The sequence below is a fragment of the Lolium perenne genome, chromosome 1 (assembly GCF_019359855.2).
Source record: "Lolium perenne isolate Kyuss_39 chromosome 1, Kyuss_2.0, whole genome shotgun sequence".
NCBI lineage: Eukaryota > Viridiplantae > Streptophyta > Magnoliopsida > Poales > Poaceae > Lolium > Lolium perenne.
In genome coordinates, this window is record NC_067244.2 from 202,115,799 (window position 1) to 202,141,584 (window position 25,786).

A 25,786-nucleotide genomic window follows, 5' to 3' on the forward strand; every position below is an offset into this window, starting at 1 on the left:
CGCTGGAGAGGATGGCAGACGCATTTCCGCTGAAGATGCCCTCAAAGCAGAATCTTTTGGGTGAGTAGAATCATTTTGGTAATCACATTCTACATGCCACACACTCAAGCTAGAGCGTATAAGCTTGTGTTAATTTGGATGGCTACAATGTCTATACTAGAAATTGCAGAGCGGTGACACGCCGCGCCCATAGGGATATCGTTAGAGCATCCCCACTCGCTCCTCGCGCCCAAATCCAGCGAAATTTTCGTCTGAATTGGACGAAAATTTGGCCCGGGGAGCGCCGAAGTTCCAGCCGTCCCCCCGGCAGGAAACCCCCAACCTCGACCATTTGACATATTTCAAACAAATTCGACATAAAATTTAACAAGTTCGGGGAGCAAGAGTCCGAAAATTGCTGAAACAAATTCAGCGATAATAACAAGTGCTGAAACAAATGAAGCACACAATTTCACAATTTTTGAAACAAATTATGACAGACTAGTTGGCGTCGGCGTTGGCGTTGCCTCGGAGCGTCCATATGTGCTCCACCAGATCATCTTGCAGTTGCTGATGCATTGTAGAGTCTCGAATCTCCTGGCGCATAGCAATGAAGGCGGCCCATGATGGAGGCACCTGGTGATTAGGCTGTGCAAGATGACCCTCTCTCTCATATGGTGCTTGCTGCTCAGCCAGAGGAACCGGATGTTTTCGCTCATTTTCAATAATCATATTGTGTAAGCACACACAACAATTCATCACCTCCCACATCTGATCTTTGGACCAAGTCATAGCGGGGAACCGGACGACAGCAAATCTCTGCTGGAGGACACCAAATGCACGCTCGATGTCTTTTCGGCAAGCTTCTTGTTTCTTGACAAACTCGCAAAGTTTGGGGGTGCTAGGTTTCGAGATAGTCTTCACAAATGTTGACCACTTTGGATAGATACCGTCTGCAAGGTAGTATCCTTTGTTGTAGTGCCGACCATTGATCACATAGTTCACCGGGGGAGCATGACCCTCAACAAGCTTGGAAAAGATCGGGGAGCAGTTTAGGACGTTGATGTCATTGTTGGATCCAGGCATACCAAAGAAAGAGTGCCAAATCCAGAGATCATGGGTAGCCACTGCTTCAAGTATCACAGTGCAGCCGTTTTTGTGACCCTTGTACATTCCCTGCCACGTAAACAGACAGTTCTTCCATTTCCAATGCATGCAGTCAATGCTTCCAAGCATCCCTGGAAAACCCCTAGCTTCATTTGTTGCAAGGATCCTCTGAGTGTCTTCGACAGTGGGTGATCTCAAGTAAAAGTCCCCGAACACTGCTATGATGGCCCTGTAGAACCGGTAGAAACAATCAAGGGCGGTGGACTCCGCCATCCGAAGATAGTCATCTGCACCATCACCGGGAGCTCCATAAGCCAGCATCCTCATAGCCACTGTGCACTTCTGCAGTGACGAAAATCCAACCAAGCCAGTGCAATCCGCTTTGCATCTGAAGTAGGGGTCGAAGTCTCGGATGGCATACACAATTTGCAGAAATAGCTTTCTGCTCATCCTGAAACGACGCCTGAAAATAGTCTCACCGTGCAATGGATTGTCGGCGAAGTAGTCGGCGTACAACATGCAGTAGCCCTCCATTCGCTGTCTCGACTTGCACTTCCGGTGACCTGGTGCCGACCCACCACGTCGACCAGTTGCCACTCCGGCGTACAGGCTTGATAAGCAATCGAGGATCAGCATGTACTCCTCGTCTTGGGCGGCGACTGCCATCTCTTCTTGCATAAGCTCGATGAACAACTGCTCCTCTGCGGTGACCCAGCGTACCACTGCATGGTGTAGTATACAAGTCGTTGACATAACACAAGTGAAACACCGTTCCACTCATATTACATCTCTCAGAGTGGTACAACAGAAACATATGCGAGTCCAAGGTATGTCTATAGAAGTACACATGAGCTGTTTACATAAGATCCACACAACCTCCTACTTTACAGTGAGGTAAAACTTCAAATAAAGCTCCAGAAGAACGACTCGTAGTCTACCTTATTGCTAACTCAAGTTTAAGAGCTAATTGGCTTGCTATAGAAATCTAGCTACTTAGGTGCTATGATTAGGGAAAGGTTCCCTTCTATTACTAGTCTAGATTTTTATTATAGCTGATGCATAAGTTGACTCCATTGACTTCTTTGATTGAATTCTTCATCTTGTTGCAGTTGACTCCTTTGTCTTCGAGTTCCACGGTAGTTTCTCCTTCGGTGCCTTGATCTAAGAAGGGGGTTCAAATGGGATAGAATGAGTACGAGCGTACTCAGCAAGTTCATATTAGGAAATAGGTGTATCATGCACTAGCTACAGCCATAGACCAGAAAGTCATAGGCCAATGCAAGTTTTTGTAATCATTTCTTCAAAAGGTTTATTTTATTCTGAAAACTATGCCCGTCAGTCTTCACAGGTTGAACAGAACTTCGTGGAGTTACTTTCCTGCCGCGTTCGCGATTCCTTCCTAACAGGAGTGACAGTCACAATTCTTGATACCCTCTGCAGAGGTGCGTTACTTTACCCCACAAGAGATCTTAACTTTGTTGCCGGCCGAGAGTATGTCCCCGTCCACACTTCCTTTGGTGTGAGGCCCAGTATAAGATCCAAGCCAATCACTGCCTTCTCCGCGACCCTGCAAACCCACCCTTTTGTCCAACCGTACACCTCCAGTAGACTTCCCCCGATAATACGGCTTTACTCATGGTGTACTCCGGACAATCCATCATAGATCGTAGAGCTTATCATCACTAATGGATGTGGATTTAAAAGGCTATCCCAACCTATTGCGGCAGTGCCTCCAGCACCCCACCGGCTCAACAGATCCGTTGGCGTGCAGAAGGGAAAAGATACAGCTGACTTCCCCAGAGCCATTATAGATCTTATGGATAACGCGATATGTACGGCGCTAGAATCACTGGACGGCATTGGTACTTAGTCCTAGATGAGTAGTACCCATGCAATGGAACCTCCACCATATCAACACATACCATGGTTCCATTGCCCACCACATAGTCATATTCATAATTGTAAAATAATACTTTGCTTTTCAATGCATGAGTGATAAGTATAGTACTTTGCATATAGTTTGATACAAATAATCAAATGACATGAGCAAGCGATAAACTTGCCTTTCTTGACTGCAAGATTATGCAGGCAAAAGCTTCGATACGTGATAACTCCAAATTCTGAAATACCATCATCGTCCGGTAAGGACAATGTTTAAAGAACTGGCAAAGATGCTATAATGCATAGTATGAGATGCAATCGTCCCGAGCATAACCTAACCTCGATGATTTAGGTTTTATGAGTTGTAAAGACTTCTTTAGAGTTGGTTGTACTTTTATAATGGTTCTCAAACAAGGTTCGTATTAGGGTTTGGTTATATTAGCATCATAACCAAATGATATAAGACATCATAACAATCATACACAAACATCATAGTGATGGAATAATATGTAAAGAACAGTTATCAATTTTAGGTTCTACAGAACATGGTTGATGATTACTTATACTATACTTCAAAAGAATAACTTTTGAAGAACATGTTAATTAAGAATTAATGAGTATTTCAAAGAAGGATTAGGGCTTCTAAGGTTTGATTGACATTTGTACTTCAAAAGAATAACTTTTGAAGAACAAGTTAAATAAGAATATGAACTACTATACATAAGAGCTATGTAACTCTAGGGTTTACTATTGAGTTCATTTAGTACTATAATAGGAACTAGTTGGGTTCTTAACTTGGAATGGGTTTCTATATAGCAAGTATTGGTAGGTTTATTGCTATGGTTTCTTCTAAGCATCATATCAAAGGATGGTTATCAAGATGGTTCTATAAATTAGCTATTAGGGTTTACTATGGCCTCATATTTGCTTTACTAAGTAATCACTAATGGCCTCTAAGTTAAGTGACTTATCATTTCCTAAGTAGGGTTTAGTTGAATAGGAGCATGTGATGTGAATTGCTACACAAGGTTGGTACTAGGGTTTATCATAATAGTTCTACTAGGGTTTGATGGTTGAGGTTGATCCTAATGGTATGATATATAGGATTGATGATCAATGGTGCTAATATGTGGTAACAAGCTAGGGTTTATACCTAGGTGGCACTTAGGGAATCATATAGGTTTCAATTAGGAATAGGGACATGAAATGACAAGCTCATGTGAATTGGTTTTATGTGGATGGATCATGATTATGCATTCATTGGTTACTTATCAAGGTTCTACAAGTAAAGTTGAAATTCTCATGATCACATGTGATAAGTAACTAGGGTTTTAGAGTTACTACTAAAGTGTAATGATCACATGGGTTAAATCCTTAGGGTTTTAGAATTGAAACAATTTTGAGATGATCACATGAAATAATGGACTCAAAGGCTTACTAAATTGAAACTAGGGTTTCTAAATTATGGTACATCTCCTAAAATGATGATTGGACATATAGGTATGGTAACTAATTACTTTGAATCAAAATTAAGAATGGTTTAGCATTTTATTAGTTTCCACAAGATTTAATAATTAGAGTGATTCTTATTTAGGTTTAATTAAGAATTAGGGTTTAATAATTGTTATTAGGATTTTAAAATAATTAACTTGTTAACTAAAGATGTTTAAGTAAACAATTGTTGTGCTACCAAAATAATATTGGCCTTTAATATTTTCTTGAGTTATCACTATTTAAAGAAAATGGTAAATGGTAATTTGCAAATTAGAGTTTATGAATTACCACTAATAATTAAGTTAATGCAATTATGGTAAATGAAATTAATCTTAACATTTTACTTAGTTACTGAATAACTAATAATTAATTTTGAAACTTCACTAATTATTGAATTCAAATTGTATTTTAAATAAATGAAATGGCATAATTAATAAGATTAAAAATAAGTGAATTTTTATTTTGACACACATTTTTTTTTTATATTTTATTTGAATAGAGTTTATTTTTGTGAGCATTTTCATATATTATTTATATTTTTCTGAGTTGAAATGAATTTTCTATGACATTACAAAGTTTCAGTATTTTACTGGAATTTGAAATTAAATGAAAATACTAAACATACCCGGTCTATTACTACCCCAGAGACTGACTAGTGGGCCATGGCCACGTCCACCGCCACGTTGGCGTGGACCAAGTCAAAAGACTAGGGGACCCACCGGCCACATCACCTCGCCGGGATGAACGCCGGCGATGCTCCGGTGAGCGATGGCAAAGGCACCAGAGACCCCCAGATGCTAGAAAACCTAGCGCGTTCGAATCCTCTCCTCACTCCGAGTGAAAAGGTACCCTCGGCACCATCAAATGGTCACCGGAGTTACTCCGGTGAGCACATCTGCGGCAGCGCCGGCCGGTCGAATGGTGAAACCGAGCTACAAGTCACTAAATGATGCAAACAATAGGTCTGGAGACGCGCAAGCTCACCAGGAAGATGATGATGTGGTCGGCAATGACGATGACCGCCGGAGACGACGGCGATTGATGCTTTCCCGGCGAACCCGAGAGAAAGGGAACGAGCAAATTCTTCCTCAACCTGCCTTCCCCCGATGCTTTACTCCTCCAGGATGATCTACGCGGCCATGCGCACCTTCTAGACCTAACGGTGGACTCCGGGGTGGCTCCACTCGACGGCGCCATGCTCAACGCCGGTGAACTGGCGAGGATGAGTGGGTGAGTTTGAGAGCCAGAGAGAGCTAGAGAAGGCTTGGGAAAGGATTAGGGTTCCTCGGTGATCCTCTCCGTCGTTTTATAGAGCTCGAAGCGATCAGGCTTGCCGACGCGACGGCGGCGTCCGGCCGAGATGCACGGCAATGGCGGCGTTAGTTCTGGGCGCGAATCTTGACGTAGTTGGATAGGACGGACGCGAGAGGAGTTGGGCACGGTTCTGAGATGGCCTGCGACGTCCAGGTCGTCCTTATCGCCGCCGGGGTCGTGGCCTACTGGCGCAGGCGTGCTGTCGACGCCGGGGAAGAAGAAGGAGACGTCCTGCCTCGCACGATTTTTGACGCAACCGAAAACGGTACGTGGTGTTGGGCTGTTTTCCTTCGTGGGCTGGGCTGAAACTTGGGCTACTATTAGGCTTCGGCCGGAGAGGTGCTGGGCTGCACGGTCCAGGTAAGTTTCCCTCTTTTTTCATTTCAAATTTTTGTTTCCTTTTTCTGTTTTTATTTACTGTTTTGATATTTGAATTCAAATTTGAATTCTGTTTTGTTTTGCAGGTTCTAAAACATTTGACTATCAATATAACTTGATAACAATGCTCACTGTATTGTTTTGTTGTTAAAAAATCATTTTATAATTGATTAAATTTGTGTTGTTGGAAAGCACAAATTAAAAATGCAAATAGATATGAATTTTAGGGTTCATCTCAATTACCTTATTAAATTTAGAAATCAATTCTGTTCTAAAAGATCTAAAATTGATAACATGTGAATGATGAACATATTATATTTTGCAAGTGCTTAACCATATTGATTATTCACATAAAAATTAATTATGGCTAGGGTTTAACAAGAGTGGTGATATAACCTCTATAATCATCAATCAAGCTTTGACTTAAATTATTTAGGATGAATCCTATAATCCTCATAGTTAATTCAATTGCTCTTGTGGTGATTCTATTTGATAAAAATACTATTTCATTTGGTTCCCAAAGCAAGTACTTGGAAAACCAAATAGAATTGAATGTTTGTTTCACTCTACTCACCAAATGGCATTTAGTTTATAAGTGTATATGGATTATACTTGGGATCCATGATACACAACTATAATTAAAATATGAGCATAAGCTAGGTTTGTATCAAGTGTTTGAATAGGCAGGGTTTAAATACCATATCAATACTACACAAGGCAGGAGTATTGGTCTGGTTAACTACTAATGATTTACTTATCATTTCATGTGAAGAATGAGATCGATGGATCACTTATAGAGGTTTAACTTAGCATCTCAATTTATAAGGTAAGATCATGCATTAGACATGATCCACTTATTCCTCACTAATCTCTCTTCTTTAATCCTTATCTCAACACACTCACTTAAACTCTTAGGGTTTATGATCATCACTCAATTTGTAATGATCAAAGTGTTAGTCTCATAACAATTCATTAGTTAATTATGGTTCTCTCTCCAAGATCAAGTATTGGTCCATATACTTGAGTATACCTCTTTAGGTTGAGCTCTTCTGAATAGGTAGGTTTCTCTAGGGTTTATGATCATTACCAAGTTGTAATGATCACAACACTTGCCTCTCTATATCTACTAGAAGGATAGGTTCTTGTTTACCATCAAGTGTGAGCTAGGTCAAGTAGGGTTTAATACTTGACTTGTACTCCTTATAGCATTGATTAGTATTAATGATTTACCTCACACAGATAGGTTGAATATTAAACTAGGTTCTACCCAATGGATATTATAAGCATATTAATGATTCTCTACTTTCTCTAGGTTTAATGGAATGAGTTGGGAAAAAAGGTTGGAATGATCCAAAGTTAATGATGAATGAATATGAGTGTTCTTGAATTGGGTTCAAGTATTGTAGTTGAACAGATATACCATGTGACTCATGGTAGGAACATTTATTTAGTACAAAACATGGATAAGATAAGTATAGAATAGTTCCTTAATTAATTGAGTTCTTTGATTTAGGATTGAATAATTATTCATGTGTTGTTGTAAGGAATGGCATGTTGAGATCCTTTATAAGATCTTGTAGTTGATCCTTACTTAAGGTGTTGCTTGTTGTAATTCTACTACTATTTGATCTAGCCCATAGATCAAATCATCTCTACCCAAAACAAGGTTTTAACAAAGATCACAGTGAAATTTATAGCGCTTGACTTGATGATCTACTTCAATTCCAGCAAGTCAAGTGAAACTTCAGTTAATGTGGTAAGTTTTATTTGAAAGCGCGAAAATTCCCCAGATTTTCTATGCATGAATGCAATGCACACTTCGGTGTTCTCTCATTTTGTAACCTCTAAACCTGGGATATTACAGCCTCTCCCCCTTAAACTGAACTTCGTCCCGAAGTTCGAACGCTCTCATGTTTCGGAATGTGGAACTGACTTGAACAGATCACAATCCTTTCAAACTTCCTAGTGATCTTATTGGATATAATTGAATATATCCCTTGTCCAGATCCTTCATGTAGTCTTCTGATGTCTGGCACTGATACTTTCTTTAATTCTATGATTTCTTCCAACACTCTAAGCTTATAGGCTTACTCTCCAAAGATTCTTGGATTAGGACATCTTATTGCGTTAATGAACTTTACTAATGGTTGTGGTGACATCTTCTTATTTGGGTACTCAAAACTTGGTTCTACCAGCTGCGGTAATCCAGCTGCGGTGTAATATGGCACTATGGTGTACCAGTTGTGGTGTCCAAACCTTAAGTCTAAAGGATTTATTTAAAGTAAGGTATTGTTGTCCCTTACTACCATAACGAAAGTAATGGTACTTCGTAAGGTATTTACAATAGGCATGGTCCTGGTAGTTTAGTCCTACGAATGGATTAGACTCATTTAGTCCATCCAACCATGGCTTCTAGTTTATGCTAGTTATCTTCCCTTTGGTTTCTTTAGGTTCCATGAAAGGAATCTTTCTAATAGTCTTATGTTTTAGTAGGGTCAAACCCTTCGGTCTTTTGTTATCTTTGGCCGTGATTGTCCTCCGATATCTTCTTCCTCAAATTTCATTATTTTAAGCTTACTTAAGTTCTCTTGGTTTTGAGTAATTTCAATTACCTACTTAAGTTAAGGTCTAACCCTTACTTCCTCGAGATATGAACCTCGGCTTCTGGTCTGACAACCTCCTGAGAGTACTTTTATATGGGTAGTTCCCAACAACCTTATAAAAATAAGATCGGGCTTCCTCTCAATTCAGATTTTTTTCTTCGTCATTCATACTTCGAATCATGTCTTAATACTTCTCCTTCAGCCTTCCTCTCCCCCTTGGAGTTTACTAATGATCTTCAAAATTCCTTTCTTCTAATCATTAAACTCCAAGGTTAGAAGATTAGTTTTGGTTTGGCTTAAAGTTTGTACTTTTCAAGAGTCTCACGAAGAATTCTTTCCGGTGTATCCACACAGTTGTGGGTATCCGATGTGAATCCTCCAACTAAATATTTACCAGCTACGGAATACCAGCTGAGGAATCCCTCTTTCCTTTAAAGTGAAAGAACGATTAAGCTGTGGACTATCTGTTACCAGCTGTAGACTATCTAGCACTAGATGTGGCTTATTGGATACCAGCTGTGGCTATGTTATGGTTCTAGTCAATATCTTCCTACCAGCTGTGGCTACTTACATAGTTTTAGTTAAGATATACCTCACTTTACATTCTTTCTCTTCATGGTTATCCTATATCAGCTGTGGTCTTATGATATCAGCTGCGACTTCACTTGTCTATTTTCCTTCTTCTAGGGTTGTTTTGCAATAAAATCACTTGTGGACACTATGAAAATAGTATTGTAAGTGACTTCACTTGCACTTCCTTCTTCCAGAATGAATACAGCTCTACTTCTACTGCTCCATATTCACTATTTTTCTCACTTTCATGGTACTTCCATGTTGAGGTACTCCTCAACTGAGGATAGAAGTGAGTTTTGATTGGTCCTTCCTTCAGATTGTTGTGGTTGCTTCCCACAACTTACTTCCTTCTTCTAGTGAACCTTCATCTTGTCTTCCAAAATCTTCATAATTCGTCACTTCCTCACACGAATACCTTTACCCTCTAGACCTATAACATCAAGTAAGAGCTTGATATTGCAACATGCATTTGCATATCAAAGTCAAACTTCATGTATGGATCTAGTCAATCAATGAAAATCCAGTAAAATCCAAGAAGATTCAGCTTTGTGCTTATAGTACACATCCTTACATGCCTGAATATAATAATTGGGTAAGACATCCCTAAACATCAGGATCAGATGTGTAGTATATAACACCACATAAGATAGGTTTAGGTTGTGATACTTAGCACGAATACGTGAATTTCTACTATTTGTCTCAATATTTATCTTAATTGCACATTTGCAATCAAATAAACTTGAGCAAATTGGGCTAGGATAGTTGTGATTGATCTAATTTCCTTGGGAAGTGCTAACTTAACTTTAATTCAATTGAAACTAAACTCACATGATCTCTCGAAACTATAACATGGCTACTCTAAACACATGATTGTTTAGAATATACCACCTATAACTCTAGGATTTCTCTATGTGATATGCTCTAAATAAGCCTTCTTTAAATTAAGGACTATGGTTCTAACATACTTGGTACAGTTATTAGGATTTTAAGACCTAAGCTTTCGAACTATTCCCTAAATCCTACTCCTTATCACACTCTTGTAATTCACTTGTGATGTTCTACTCCCTCACATCATGATTCTCAAGTGAATCATATATGATTACCAACTCTACCATGAAAAGTAGACTTATATGACTCCTATCACTCTTCCTTACCTCCTATGATTGACTCATCATAGGTATATACTACCTCATATTACTTATCTCCCTTACTTAACATCAGTCATTTGACATTTTAAATGACTCTTACTTAACCATACTTGTATTGGTATACTTCTTCCAATAGGATATCTTCCTTATGGTTGTATCCTCTCTTTGGACTACCATATATTGTATACCAAATGTGGTCTACTACCACCCATTATCTTAAGCTTCAATGTGTTCTAGTTATTTGGAATGAAGCAAGATAACTAACTAACTTTACTTAAGAAAAATAGATAAGAAAGATTGACTCAAGTGTGTCAGGATTATTCTCAAGTGAATACCCATCTCAAGTCAAAAGAATAGTTGGTTTAGCATAGTTGACTTAGCTAAGAAACTTCCTATAGACACTACCAAACCTATAGGTCTCCTTTAAAGGGTTTTAATCCTAGGGTCAAAGCATTTGCTCTGATACCAGCTGCGGTGACCCAGCGTACCACTGCATGGTGTAGTACACAAGTCGTTGACATAACACAAGTGAAACACTGTTCCACTCATATTACATCTCTCAGAGTGGTACAACAGAAACATATGCGAGTCCAAGGTATGTCTATAGAAGTACACATGAGCTGTTTACATAAGATCCACACAACCTCCTACTTTACAGTGAGGTAAAACTTCAAATAAAGCTCCAGAAGAACGACTCGTAGTCTACCTTATTGCTAACTCAAGTTTAAGAGCTAATTGGCTTGCTATAGAAATCTAGCTACTTAGGTGCTATGATTAGGGAAAGGTTCCCTTCTATTACTAGTCTAGATTTTTATTATAGCTGATGCATAAGTTGACTCCATTGACTTCTTTGATTGAATTCTTCATCTTGTTGCAGTTGACTCCTTTGTCTTCGAGTTCCACGGTAGTTTCTCCTTCGGTGCCTTGATCTAAGAAGGGGGTTCAAATGGGATAGAATGAGTACGAGCATACTCAGCAAGTTCATATTAGGAAATAGGTGTATCATGCACTAGCTACAGCCATAGACCAGAAAGTCATAGGCCAATGCAAGTTTTTGTAATCATTTCTTCAAAAGGTTTATTTTATTCTGAAAACTATGCCCGTCAGTCTTCACAGGTTGAACAGAACTTCGTGGAGTTCCTTTCCTGCCGCGTTCGCAGTTCCCTTCCCGGAACAGGGAGTGACAGTCACAGTTCTTGATACCCTCTGCAGAGGTGCGTTACTTTACCCCACAAGAGATCTTAACTTTGTTGCCGGCCGAGAGTATGTCCCCGTCCACACTTCCTTTGGTGTGAGGCCCAGTATAAGATCTAAGCCAATCACTGCCTTCTCCGCGACCCTGCAAACCCACCCTTTTGTCCAATCGTACACCTCCAGTAGACTTCCCCCGATAATACGGCTTTACTCATGGTGTACTCCGGACAATCCATCATAGATCGTAGAGCTTATCATCACTAATGGATGGGGATTTAAAAGGCTATCCCAACCTATTGCGGCAGTGCCTCCAGCACCCCACCGGCTCTACAGATCCGTTGGCGTGCAGAAGGGAAAAGATACAGCTGACTTCCCCAGAGCCATTATAGATCTTATGGATAACGCGATATGTACGGCGCTAGAATCACTGGACGGCATTGGTACTTAGTCCTAGATGAGTAGTACCCATGCAATGGAACCTCCACCATATCAACACATACCATGGTTCCATTGCCCACCACATAGTCATATTCATAATTGTAAAATAATACTTTGCTTTTCAATGCATGAGTGATAAGTATAGTACTTTGCATATAGTTTGATACAAATAATCAAATGACATGAGCAAGCGATGAACTTGCCTTTCTTGACTGCAAGATTATGCAGGCAAAAGCTTCGATACGTGATAACTCCAAATTCTGAAATACCATCATCGTCCGGTAAGGACAATGTTTAAAGAACTGGCAAAGATGCTATAATGCATAGTATGAGATGCAATCGTCCCGAGCATAACCTAACCTCGATGATTTAGGTTTTATGAGTTGTAAAGACTTCTTTAGAGTTGGTTGTACTTTTATAATGGTTCTCAAACAAGGTTCGTATTAGGGTTTGGTTATATTAGCATCATAACCAAATGATATAAGACATCATAACAATCATACACAAACAGCATAGTGATGGAATAATATGTAAAGAACAGTTATCAATTTTAGGTTCTACAGAACATGGTTGATGATTACTTATACTATACTTCAAAAGAATAACTTTTGAAGAACATGTTAATTAAGAATTAATGAGTATTTCAAAGAAGGATTAGGGCTTCTAAGGTTTGATTGACATTTGTACTTCAAAAGAATAACTTTTGAAGAACAAGTTAAATAAGAATATGAACTACTATACATAAGAGCTATGTAACTCTAGGGTTTACTATTGAGTTCATTTAGTACTATAATAGGAACTAGTTGGGTTCTTAACTTGGAATGGGTTTCTATATAGCAAGTATTGGTAGGTTTATTGCTATGGTTTCTTCTAAGCATCATATCAAAGGATGGTTATCAAGATGGTTCTATAAATTAGCTATTAGGGTTTACTATGGCCTCATATTTGCTTTACTAAGTAATCACTAATGGCCTCTAAGTTAAGTGACTTATCATTTCCTAAGTAGGGTTTAGTTGAATAGGAGCATGTGATGTGAATTGCTACACAAGGTTGGTACTAGGGTTTATCATAATAGTTCTACTAGGGTTTGATGGTTGAGGTTGATCCTAATGGTATGATATATAGGATTGATGATCAATGGTGCTAATATGTGGTAACAAGCTAGGGTTTATACCTAGGTGGCACTTAGGGAATCATATAGGTTTCAATTAGGAATAGGGACATGAAATGACAAGCTCATGTGAATTGGTTTTATGTGGATGGATCATGATTATGCATTCATTGGTTACTTATCAAGGTTCTACAAGTAAAGTTGAAATTCTCATGATCACATGTGATAAGTAACTAGGGTTTTAGAGTTACTACTAAAGTGTAATGATCACATGGGTTAAATCCTTAGGGTCTTAGAATTGAAACAATTTTGAGATGATCACATGAAATAATGGACTCAAAGGCTTACTAAATTGAAACTAGGGTTTCTAAATTATGGTACATCTCCTAAAATGATGATTGGACATATAGGTATGGTAACTAATTACTTTGAATCAAAATTAAGAATGGTTTAGCATTTTATTAGTTTCCACAAGATTTAATAATTAGAGTGATTCTTATTTAGGTTTAATTAAGAATCAGGGTTTAATAATTGTTATTAGGATTTTAAAATAATTAACTTGTTAACTAAAGATGTTTAAGTAAACAATTGTTGTGCTACCAAAATAATATTGGCCTTTAATATTTTCTTGAGTTATCACTATCTAAAGAAAATGGTAAATGGTAATTTGCAAATTAGAGTTTATGAATTACCACTAATAATTAAGTTAATGCAATTATGGTAAATGAAATTAATCTTAACATTTTACTTAGTTACTGAATAACTAATAATTAATTTTGAAACTTCACTAATTATTGAATTCAAATTGTATTTTAAATAAATGAAATGGCATAATTAATAAGATTAAAAATAAGTGAATTTTTATTTTGACACACATTTTTGTTTTATATTTTATTTGAATAGAGTTTATTTTTGTGAGCATTTTCATATATTATTTATATTTTTCTGAGTTGAAATGAATTTTCTATGACATTACAAAATTTCAGTATTTTACTAGAATTTGAAATTAAATGAAAATACTAAACATACCCGGTCTATTACTACCCCAGAGACTGACTAGTGGGCCATGGCCACGTCCACCGCCACGTTGGCGTGGACCAAGTCAAAAGACTAGGGGACCCACCGGCCACGTCACCTCGCCGGGATGAACGCCGGCGATGCTCCGGTGAGCGATGGCAAAGGCACCAGAGACCCCCAGATGCTAGAAAACCTAGCGCGTTTGAATCCTCTCCTCACTCCGAGTGAAAAGGTACCCTCGGCACCATCAAATGGTCACCGGAGTTACTCCGGTGAGCACATCTGCGGCGGCGCCGGCCGGTCGAATGGTGAAACCGAGCTACAAGTCACTAAATGATGCAAACAATAGGTCTGGAGACGCTCAAGCTCACCAGGAAGATGATGATGTGGTCGGCGACGACGATGACCGCCGGAGACGACGGCGATTGATGCTTTCCCAGCGAACCCGAGAGAAAGGGAACGAGCAAATTCTTCCTCAACCTGCCTTCCCCCGATGCTTTACTCCTCCAGGATGATCTACGCGGCCAGGCGCACCTTCTAGACCTGACGGTGGACTCCGGGGTGGCTCCAGTCGACGGCGCCATGCTCAATGCCGGTGAACTGGCAAGGATGAGTGGGTGAGTTTGAGAGCCAGAGAGAGCTAGAGAAGGCTTGGGAAAGGATTAGGGTTCCTCGGTGATCCTCTCCGTCGTTTTATAGAGCTCGAAGCGATCAGGCTTGCCGACGCGACGGCGGCGTCCGGCCGAGATGCACGGCAATGGCGGCGTTAGTTCTGGGCGCGAATCTTGATGTAGTTGGATAGGACGGACGCGAGAGGAGTTGGGCACGGTTCTGAGATGGCCTGCAACGTCCAGGTCGTCCTTATCGCCGCCGGGGTCGTGGCCTACTGGCGCAGGCGTGCTATCGACGCCGGGGAAGAAGAAGAAGGAGACGTCCTGCCTCGCACGATTTTTGACGCAACCGAAAACGGTACGTGGTGTTGGGTTGTTTTCCTTCGTGGGCTGGGCTAAAACTTGGGCTAGTGTTAGGCTTCGGCCGGAGAGGTGCTGGGCTGCACGGTCCAGGTAAGTTTCCCTCTTTTTTTCATTTCAAATTTTTGTTTCCTTTTTCTGTTTTTATTTACTGTTTTGATATTTGAATTCAAATTTGAATTCTGTTTTGTTTTGCAGGTTCTAAAACATTTGACTATCAATATAACTTGATAACAATGCTCACTGTATTGTTTTGTTGTTAAAAAATCATTTTATAATTGATTAAATTTGTGTTGTTGGAAAGCACAAATTAAAAATGCAAATAGATATGAATTTTAGGGTTCATCTCAATTACCTTATTAAATTTAGAAATCAATTCTGTTCTAAAAGATCTAAAATTGATAACATGTGAATGATGAACATATTATATTTTGCAAGTGCTTAACCATATTGATTATTCACATAAAAATTAATTATGGCTAGGGTTTAACAAGAGTGGTGATATAACCTCTATAATCATCAATCAAGCTTTGACTTAAATTATTTAGGATGAATCCTATAATCCTCATAGTTAATTCAATTGCTCTTGTGGTGATTCTATTTGATAAAAATACTATTTCATTTGGTTCCCAAAGCAAGTACTTGGAAAACCAAATAGAATTGAATGTTTGTTTCACTCTACTCACCAAATGGCATTTAGTTTATAAGTGTATATGGATTATACTTGGGATCCATGATACACAACTATAATTAAAATATGAGCATAAGCTAGGTTTGTATCAAGTGTTTGAATAGGCAGGGTTTAAATACCATATCAATACTACACAAGGCAGGAGTATTGGTCTGGTTAACTACTAATGATTTACTTATCATTTCATGTGAAGAATGAGATCGATGGATCACTTATAGAGGTTTAACTTAGCATCTCAATTTATAAGGTAAGATCATGCATTAGACATGATCCACTTATTCCTCACTAATCTCTCTTCTTTAATCCTTATCTCAACACACTCACTTAAACTCTTAGGGTTTATGATCATCACTCAATTTGTAATGATCAAAGTGTTAGTCTCATAACAATTCATTAGTTAATTATGGTTCTCTCTCCAAGATCAAGTATTGGTCCATATACTTGAGTATACCTCTTTAGGTTGAGCTCTTCTGAATAGGTAGGTTTCTCTAGGGTTTATGATCATTACCAAGTTGTAATGATCACAACACTTGCCTCTCTATATCTACTAGAAGGATAGGTTCTTGTTTACCATCAAGTGTGAGCTAGGTCAAGTAGGGTTTAATACTTGACTTGTACTCCTTATAGCATTGATTAGTATTAATGATTTACCTCACACAGATAGGTTGAATATTAAACTAGGTTCTACCCAATGGATATTATAAGCATATTAATGATTCTCTACTTTCTCTAGGTTTAATGGAATGAGTTGGGAAAAAAGGTTGGAATGATCCAAAGTTAATGATGAATGAATATGAGTGTTCTTGAATTGGGTTCAAGTATTGTAGTTGAACAGATATACCATGTGACTCATGGTAGGAACATTTATTTAGTACAAAACATGGATAAGATAAGTATAGAATAGTTCCTTAATTAATTGAGTTCTTTGATTTAGGATTGAATAATTATTCATGTGTTGTTGTAAGGAATGGCATGTTGAGATCCTTTATAAGATCTTGTAGTTGATCCTTACTTAAGGTGTTGCTTGTTGTAATTCTACTACTATTTGATCTAGCCCATAGATCAAATCATCTCTACCCAAAACAAGGTTTTAACAAAGATCACAGTGAAATTTATAGCGCTTGACTTGATGATCTACTTCAATTCCAGCAAGTCAAGTGAAACTTCAGTTAATGTGGTAAGTTTTATTTGAAAGCGCAAAAATTCCCCAGATTTTCTATGCATGAATGCAATGCACACTTCGGTGTTCTCTCATTTTGTAACCTCTAAACCTGGGATATTACATCCTCCTCTTCGTCCGAGTCCATGGCCGGCGAGGCAAATGGACGAACACCTGACGGGCGTGGTCGAGGCAACCCGAGCCGCAAACGACGAGGAGTAGGCCGTCATCGGAAACAGGCCGGCGGAGGAGCAGCCAGATAGGCCGTCGTCGAAAGACGGCGGAATATAGGCAGGTGGGGGAGGAGGGGCGGCGGAATCTGGGCAACAAGCCGGCGGGGTGGTGACGGCGGCGAGAGAGATGCGAGGGGTGGGAGAGATTTTGAGTGGGGTCCGTGTGTCCAGTCGCCGCCAGAGCGGGCCCTTCCCCGCTTTTCACTCGTCCGGAGTCCCCGAGCGCGCCTCGGGGGACCGGGGTTGGCGTGGGCTCGCTGGATGGATTTAGGGCCAAATCCGGACGAAAACGAGGAACCGGTGACGCGACTGGGCCGGATTACGCCGTCCGGATGGAAAAAACGTCGATCGGGGGCCTCGTCGGGGAGACGAGTGGGGATGCTCTTACGCGGTAAGCAAAAAAAATGTAAGGAGTAGCAATTTTTTTCAAATAAAAGAGAAAATAATTGAGTATTTTTTTGCTGAAATCACTTTAGAAGAAGGTACTAGTATTTTTTTTCTAGATAAAAGAGGCGACAAATGGTGAGATACTTTTTAGAACTAGGCAGTAGTATTTTTTTTCTTGGGTAAAAGATGCGACAGAACGATCCTACAATTTTTTACAAAATAATGCAATAGCCACTACTGGCGAACGGTTCGGCATTCTTTTCCCGATCGAAGTTTTGAAGGAACAATGCATAAAAATTTAAAAACACTATAGTCCCAAAGCGCTACATCAAACCACTTCAATCGAGATAGTGAGGAGATAAACAAAAGAAGGTAATGATATTTTTGCCAAATAAACGAGGCGAGGAATAATTGAGAATTTTTTCTAACTCATAGTAGATATGGGGATTTTTCTAGGATAGGCGACGAATAATGGAGAATTTGTTTTGACACCACGTGGTGATCATGAGACAATCTACAATAAAAAGGTAGCAATATTTCTCCCGAAGAAAAGAGGTGACAGATAATAGAGGATTTCTTTGTCTCAATCGTTACGGAAGATAATATTATTTTTTTCAAAATAAAAGAGGGAAAAAATAATAGAGTTTTTTTTACGCCACGGTAGACATGCGGATTTTTTCTGAATAAAAGACGAGATGAATAATGGAATATTTTTAGACGTCGTGGTGTCCTGAGGTGAATAAAAAAAGAAGGTACTAATATTTTTCCAAATAAAAGAGGCGGCGAATAATGGAGGATTTTCTCCGAAGCCACTGTAAAAAAAAGGAGTAGTATGTTTCCTGAATAAAAAAAGGTAATGAACGGTGCAACAATTTTCTTTTCAAAGTTACTGCAAAAGAAGCAGTGAGCCTAGCTCACTTGGTTAGAGGAGTGGATGTACGATCCATCCACCCAGGTTCAAGTCCTCGCACACGCGAATTTGATTTGTTATTTAAGAAAATACTCGCTATGGGGTCTCTCCTACTGTTTTCCTTAAAAAAAGTTATTGCACAGGGAATATCGTGGTAGACATGGGAAGATCTTCAGGCAATCAACAAAAGAAGGTAGTAATATTTTCCCAAATAAAAGAGGTGATGAATAATGGAGGATACAGAAGGTAGTAGTATGTTTCACAAATAAAAGAGTCGACGAACAATGGAACAATTTTCATTTCGAAGTTACCGCAAGAGGTACTTTTGATGAAGTATAGAGTTGCACTTTACTGTTCATAGTTGAATTTCCCCCGAAGTTCCATATACCATCTATTTGGTTGCTTTCACTCTTAATTGCGTTAAGGAGTATTAGTATTTGTCTAGGTCTCTATGATTCCATATTTTTCTAGGCTTATTGTCCTTGCGCTTCAAGTTTTTGTACTATATATTGTGGGTTTTGACCCCTGATAATACAAGTTATTGTTTATCAAACATGGTATCAGAGCTAGGTTAGGGTTTTGCATGTCGCAACTCTGTGTTGAAGTTTAGATCGGATTTCTTTTGGTCTCATCGTTGTTGTGAGCGACTGTTGTTCTAATTGTCTGCTGCTACTCTTCCGACATGGACGATCTACATGCGAAAATTCAATTTTTCTCCTGGGTGTCTATGCTCTCTCTACCCAAAAAAAAATTCGAAGTGTGAAAGAAATTTTACTAAAAATTCTACATGTACATCTCCACAATCGTCAAGTTTTGAGAAAAACCAATATTTTTTGTGGTCTATATAAAAAAAGAGAAAATTTATGTTGTGACATGCCTTATTTTTAGCACCGAATTTTATCTTTTTTTACACACGCCACATGACAAGTCGAATTTTCATGAAACAACTTTATGGACGTGTAGCACGTGAATATGTGCGTGTGAATTTTTTTGTTTCAATTTTTTTGATGTTTCAAAATGTATGTAAAATGCATTTCAAAATAAAGGATCAGATGATCCCATGTGCGAAAACACCACTCCCATCTACATGCTCGTTTTCTTAGCCCCTGATAGTACAAGTTGTTGTTTGTCTAACATATTTAATAATGTGGTAGTGTTCATATGTGAATGAACGATGACCTGGCGAGCTATAATTCCAAATAGTGTGTTTAATATATAGAACTATGCATGGTTGTGAATATTTAGACTCATTTTTACAGCTTGGGTATATGTAGAACGTCTATATTTTCTCTCCGACGTGCAAGACTTTAGAGCTAGCCATTGGTCTTTGCCTCATTGGATATTGTGGTTAGTGTCTAAATGTGGGCAGTGTTAGTGCTATTTAGACAACGTAAACATTTAGACTATGCTTTGATTAAGCTACTCATGTTGTTGTATTTTTTTTAAACGGTGGCAAAAACTTTGCCACAATAGATTAATTAAAGAGAAGAGTTTGAACAAGAAAAATTGAACTAAAAAGTATTATTTCAAGATGTTGTTGGCAATATCTGATTTACACCCATGTAGACAAGCTGCTGGAGATGCTAGCTAGACTAGTTCAGAGGTGAAAATTCAAGTTGTTCCCTGTGTGGGTTTTACGCTTTAACCCCTGTCTGGGTCATCAGCCCAGCGTTCATGACAAAAACTGTAGTACAACGCCGAATAGCACGCGTTAAACAAATCAGACCCCAGTTGTACAAAACCAGATCTTACGATCTCAATATTTTTTTCCATTTTCCCATCGACTTCTGAGCCAAAATACAAGCCCCAAAATGAACATGCTTACAATCACATCAGGAGGATTCAGGAGATCGAGCTGGCGGAGAACCAAAAAGCCTCCTCATCGATCGGTCATTTCGTCATATTCACAAACAGAAGGTCGAAGAATTAAGCTAGCAGAAGAAAAGACGAGAAGCAAAAGGAAATGAAAGCCCGTGGTGCTTGCTAGTCCGAGGGCTCCTCCTCTGCTATGCTCTCCAGCCGCGGCCGCCACACGCCGGCGCGGGCGCTGCTGCTGCGCCGCCGCCGGTGGCTCGTCTCCCGCTTCTCGGACAGCAGCTCCCTCAGGTAGTTGTCCTGCTCCGCCGTGCTCGACGCCGCGGCCACCGCGCTCCCGCCGCCGCCCCCCTTGCGGTGGCAGTGGCTGTGACCGTGGCGCCTCTTGGTCTTGGCCGCCGGGCACGCGCCGTGCTGCTTCGGCCGCTTCAGCTCGGGCGCCGTGGTGGTGGGGATGAGGAAGTAGATGCGGCCGCGCCGGAGCTCGGAGTCGGGCGACACGATGACGATCCTCCTGGCGGCGCCGGCGGAGCCCGCGGCGGTGAGCGCGTGGCTGGGGTGCGCGGCGAGCACGTCGGAGGCGATGAGCGGGCAGGTGAACTCGTCCACGTGACCGCTCAGGTGGACGACGCGGACCACGTCCAGGGCGCCGCAGGGGAGCATGCACGCCAGGCAGCACCGCAGGCTGTTCCCCATTGCCGCCTCCTTCTACTCTTGGCCGGCGGCTGGCTGCTGGTGCTCTGCTTCGTGGGCGAGAGCGGATCAGCGGGAGGAGGAGGAGGCGCGCGCGTGCTGGCTCGGTCTCGTTTGGCTCACGGTGAGACAGTTATGATGAAGGGTGTGGCTTGGGTCGGCCCGGCCTGTCTTGTGCATATATAGAGCTCTGTTGGACTGAGGCGCATCTACTTTGGTGCATGGTGTATTGAAATTTTGAAACAGCCAATGCAACGGGTACATGCACAATTGCACACATTGAACATTCTCTAGACTTGAGATCATTTTTTGGTGGGTTTTTAATACAAAAGGCAGTAGGCGCTATGGTTTTGAAAACACAATTACTCGTCAATGTAGGGAGAAGTTGGGTCTATCTAATAGATACCCGATAATTTTAGGAGAAGACCTAACTTTACATTTGTCAAGTTTGAAAAAGATATTCCATTGTTTGCCAACATATTAATGCCATCTTCGCTAAAATAAATACTAACACTACTGGAAAATACAAGAAACAATATGCATAAAGATCACATGAACAACACAGATCATAAATCTTAAATATGTAAATTTCAAACTCCATTTTTTTGCTAAGCACCCTAAATGTGATGTTTTACTCCTAGTAGTGATTTATTTTGTTCTGGTAAGGGGTTTTTAGTGGAATCTTCTTGCCGATCATTAAAAAGTATCAATTAAATTCAAATATGTTTTTATATTGCAACTAAGAAGGTTAAACTCTTGACGGTCATTATAAAGTTCAATAAGATTCCAATATTTTTTTAAACTGCCACTAAGAAAGTATCAACCAAATTCAAATATCATTTTAATAGTTAATCAAAGTGTAGTACCTAGTGAGCGAACAAACAACTCTGAGCAGCCTTAATTATTGCAAATCAACGCCATGCCTTCCGGTTTATAAGGTTGGTTCATATATCTGGATCATTAGCCCGACAAACAAAATATGAGTGGTATGACACAAATATATCATTGAGACCTTGTTTGAAACATAGGAAAACATGAATTTTCGGGGCATGTTTCCTATAGAAAAAATTATGTTGAATGTTTAGGAGAAATGAAAGGGAATCTTGGCATAAAATAAACATGAGGTATTACCCCGTGTTTTCATCTCTTTGCGTATACAAAATTCGCGCTCTTGTGTGGAATCCAAACGAGTCTCTCTGGGCCTTTGGTTCACATGATTATAGAAGAGGAGGAGTAGGTAAACAAACAGCTTCAGTGCCACATTTCATTTCAATCCTATAGTATTATGGTACGTTTGATGTCACGGGAAAACAAGTATAGTTTGCAAGAGGTTTAAATGGGGGCCAAATTTTCTACGAAACATGGTAAAAAGTAATCCATAGGGAAAATATCATATATGATTAGTCATACGAATCAAATGACGCCACACGGAATCCTCCCAATACCTAAACAACTCGTAATTTGGTTTTATGTAGGAATTGAGGATACATGACATCTCATTTCTTGTGAATAATTGTTCCTCTGTTTCTGGTTCCAGCATCTCAAATGGGGTGTGGCTTCATATTCGAATGAAGAGTTTCAAATGACATAGTTTTCATGACATACTAACTCAAAATCTAATCGATGATCTTGAAATGTATGTGAGCCTTTAACCAGAGAGAGAGGCGGTATACATTAACCAGACATGCCGCGGGGTGCAAGTAGCATTTTTGTCATGTACCATATCCAGCACACGCAAGACAAAAAGGGCACCATGCATCATGTTCATTTGAGCTAATTGCATGGGACATACACGAAGTTGTCCTCGACGTGCAAACACACCCATGAACTTGCAAAATGGGGGCAGGTGGTACACGAAGTTGTTAGTCGGGTTCAAAAAGCCCCAGAACCAATCAGAACTTGCCATTTGGCTTGACACGCTGGCGAATGGACAGTGGCGTGGGTTAGGCTTTTTTGTGAATCGCCCCCTGGATTTTCTTGACTTAATAAAACTGCCCCTATTTTTCACGGCCGGGCGGGAAGGGAATATACGAAGAATATTCCTGCCGAACCCTATTTCCCAAATCGTTTTCTTCCTCGACTGCACGGCGACGGCGGCACGGCGGACCGGTGACGGCGCGGGCGAGGCAGTTCCAGCAGCGGCGAGGGCGAATGGAGGAAGAAGCTGGGGCAGGCCCCCGGCGTGGCGGAGCAAGCTCGAGCAATGGCGCGGGCGAAGAGTGGCGAGCAACCGCAGAGGTGCTCTGGGATGGCAAGGTATGCTGCAGCAAGGTTTTGAATGAATTTCCTCTGAATTTTTTGCAAATTAGAGGACACAAACACTGAAATTGCTGTGTTTGTACTGCATTTCAGGTAGCTGTGGAGAAATCGAAGAATGCTGGCCATATTGATGGGCACAAGCAGAGCTTTTGCCTCTGTAGTTCTTCTTGTGTGATGAGGAAAGTTGCAGCAGAAAATCTGAGGCTGGAGAATGTTGTTGCTGATCTGGAATGTGAGATGCAGAGGATGAAGTTGGAGAAGAAGAAGCTGTTGAGGGATCACAAAGCAGATATGAAGTGGAGGGAGAAGAAGGAAGCTAGCATTGTTGTCTTAGGTGTTGTGTGTGTTCTGGTGTATGTGGTTGTTGCCCTGTTGACAAGGGGATTTGTTTGACAATTGATATACTCAATGTAGCTATGTAATCCATGTTGTTATATGGAATTTGAATAAATAAGAGCAAGAGTACTTGTCATTTTGATCATTGTATTGCAATGCTGAATTGTGTTCACAACAATAGGACAAAAAATGGCAGAATTCCTGGCAACATTGTCACACAAGAATTGTCAGGATTACATGCATTTTTACAAGGAAAATATGTTGGAGCTCCTCTAGACATTCCCATGGGTAGGTGCATTTTGTGAAATGGGTATTTCTTCCTCCTCTGGCAACACTTCATTCAAATCTGGCACAACATTTCTTCCTTGTTGTTCATCACCAACCAGCAACCAGTAAGCACTTCCTGGCCCTGTTCTATAGTTCCTTCTTCTTGATGATCCTCTAGGTGGTGCAGCTGATGTAGCAGATGTTGTAGCAACATCTGTTGCCACTCTTTTCCTTGATGAAGAATTGGCAGCTGCTCTTTTTGTTCCACTACTTCTAGATGTGCTCCTTCCTCTGGCCCCTCTTCTGGTTGCTGCAACACTTGCTCTTCCTCTCAGGCTGGCAGTTGTTAGTCTTGCTCCTGGTTGTGGGATTTCTTCTCTTGCACCAGCAACAAATGCACTTTCAGGTAAAGGCTGAACTGTTCTTGGTGGCAGGTCATGTATTCTTTGCTGCAAGATAAACACATTCAGTGCAATAAGTATAAAATTGTAACAAATTTAGTGCAGTAAGTAATAAAATCCTATAATTTCAGTACCTCTTGGCCAAGCCTGAAAATCATGCTAGAAGGGCAGTGTACTGGATCCAATTGTGGCACTGGGTGTTGAGGAATTATGTGTTCAAGAATACTTGGGTCATCTACATGTTCCTCTTCTTGGCCTGCACCCTCTGCATCATCTGCTTCAACTCTTCTTTCCTCTTGCTCTGCCATCTGGCTTAGAATCCAATTATCATGTCCCTTTTTGTTGTGATTTGGTTTTCCACATATAGAGCAATGCATAGTGAGGCCATGTCTGCTAAGTGTTGGTACACCTTGCTTAATTTTCTCCTCTGGAGCTTTCTTCCTATTTTTCTTTGGCCTTCCCATGACTTTTGTATACAAAGGAGGATGCACTAACACTCCATCCACTTTTTCCCAAAATGCTCTTCCTCTCAATGGATGCAAATTGTGTGCATATGCCTTCTTGTATGTCTCTATGCTGTAGCAACTATGCACAAGTGAATCTGGATTAATTCTATCAGCTCTACAACAAGCAAGGACATGGTGGCATGGAATACCAGATAGTTGCCATCTTTTGCAGTCACAAGTTCTTGCTTTCAAATCAACTACATAATCTTTTTCCAGCTCTAGTGATGAAACTCTGTATTCCCCTCCACCAGCTGGTAGGACAATGCAGTTCTTGCTAAACTCAATGAGTTTGTCTAGTTTTTTCTTTATTTTTGGACAAATTGTCCCACTCCATTTCTCAACATCTTTCTGCTTGCTCATATTCCTGTGCATAATCTTGTAGAACACATTCTCTAGCATTGATAGCATGGGCATTTCTCTTGCTTCTAGTATGTATCTGTTGAACACTTCACAGTGGTTGTTCAGTAGCATGTCACACTTGGAAAATTCACTGAAAAATGCCTTGCACCAAGTGTTGGGTACAAGCTCTTCTACCCAAGCATAAGCTCCAGGACTGTCTGCTAGGAGCTTGTCCATATTCTTCTGCCACTTCACAATTGTTGTTGACCTTGCCGAGATGAACTGAGATTGCGCGACAGATGAGTAATTCCTTCCACCAACTACGGGAAAAACCTTGTCTAATTCATCACCTTAACCATCTCAATGAAACCCTACTTCGATCCGACGAAACGAGCTCGCACGGCCATGGCGGAAAACGAAGAACAGACCAACAGCAGAGGAGGAAGAAGGGGGAGGAACAAGCCGTACCGTAGTCCGGACCTTCTTGCAGGAACAGCGGTCGTATGTGCGGCGGCATGGCGGCGCTAATGGATCGGTGGCGGCGCCGCCGTCACTCCGTGATCGTGTCGGAGAAAGAACCCC

The 25,786-nt window shown here is 40.4% G+C and overlaps 1 protein-coding gene across 1 annotated transcript; it reads right to left on the minus strand.

Annotated features, from left to right (window-relative positions):
* Positions 1 to 20,336: 20,336 nt before the first annotated feature.
* LOC127312732 (uncharacterized) lies at positions 20,337 to 21,260 on the minus strand. The gene has a single exon (XM_051343313.2). The coding sequence runs from the start codon at positions 21,097 to 21,099 to the stop codon at positions 20,572 to 20,574; it is 528 nt and encodes a 175-aa protein (XP_051199273.1). The 5' UTR covers positions 21,100 to 21,260; the 3' UTR covers positions 20,337 to 20,571.
* Positions 21,261 to 25,786: the final 4,526 nt, after the last annotated feature.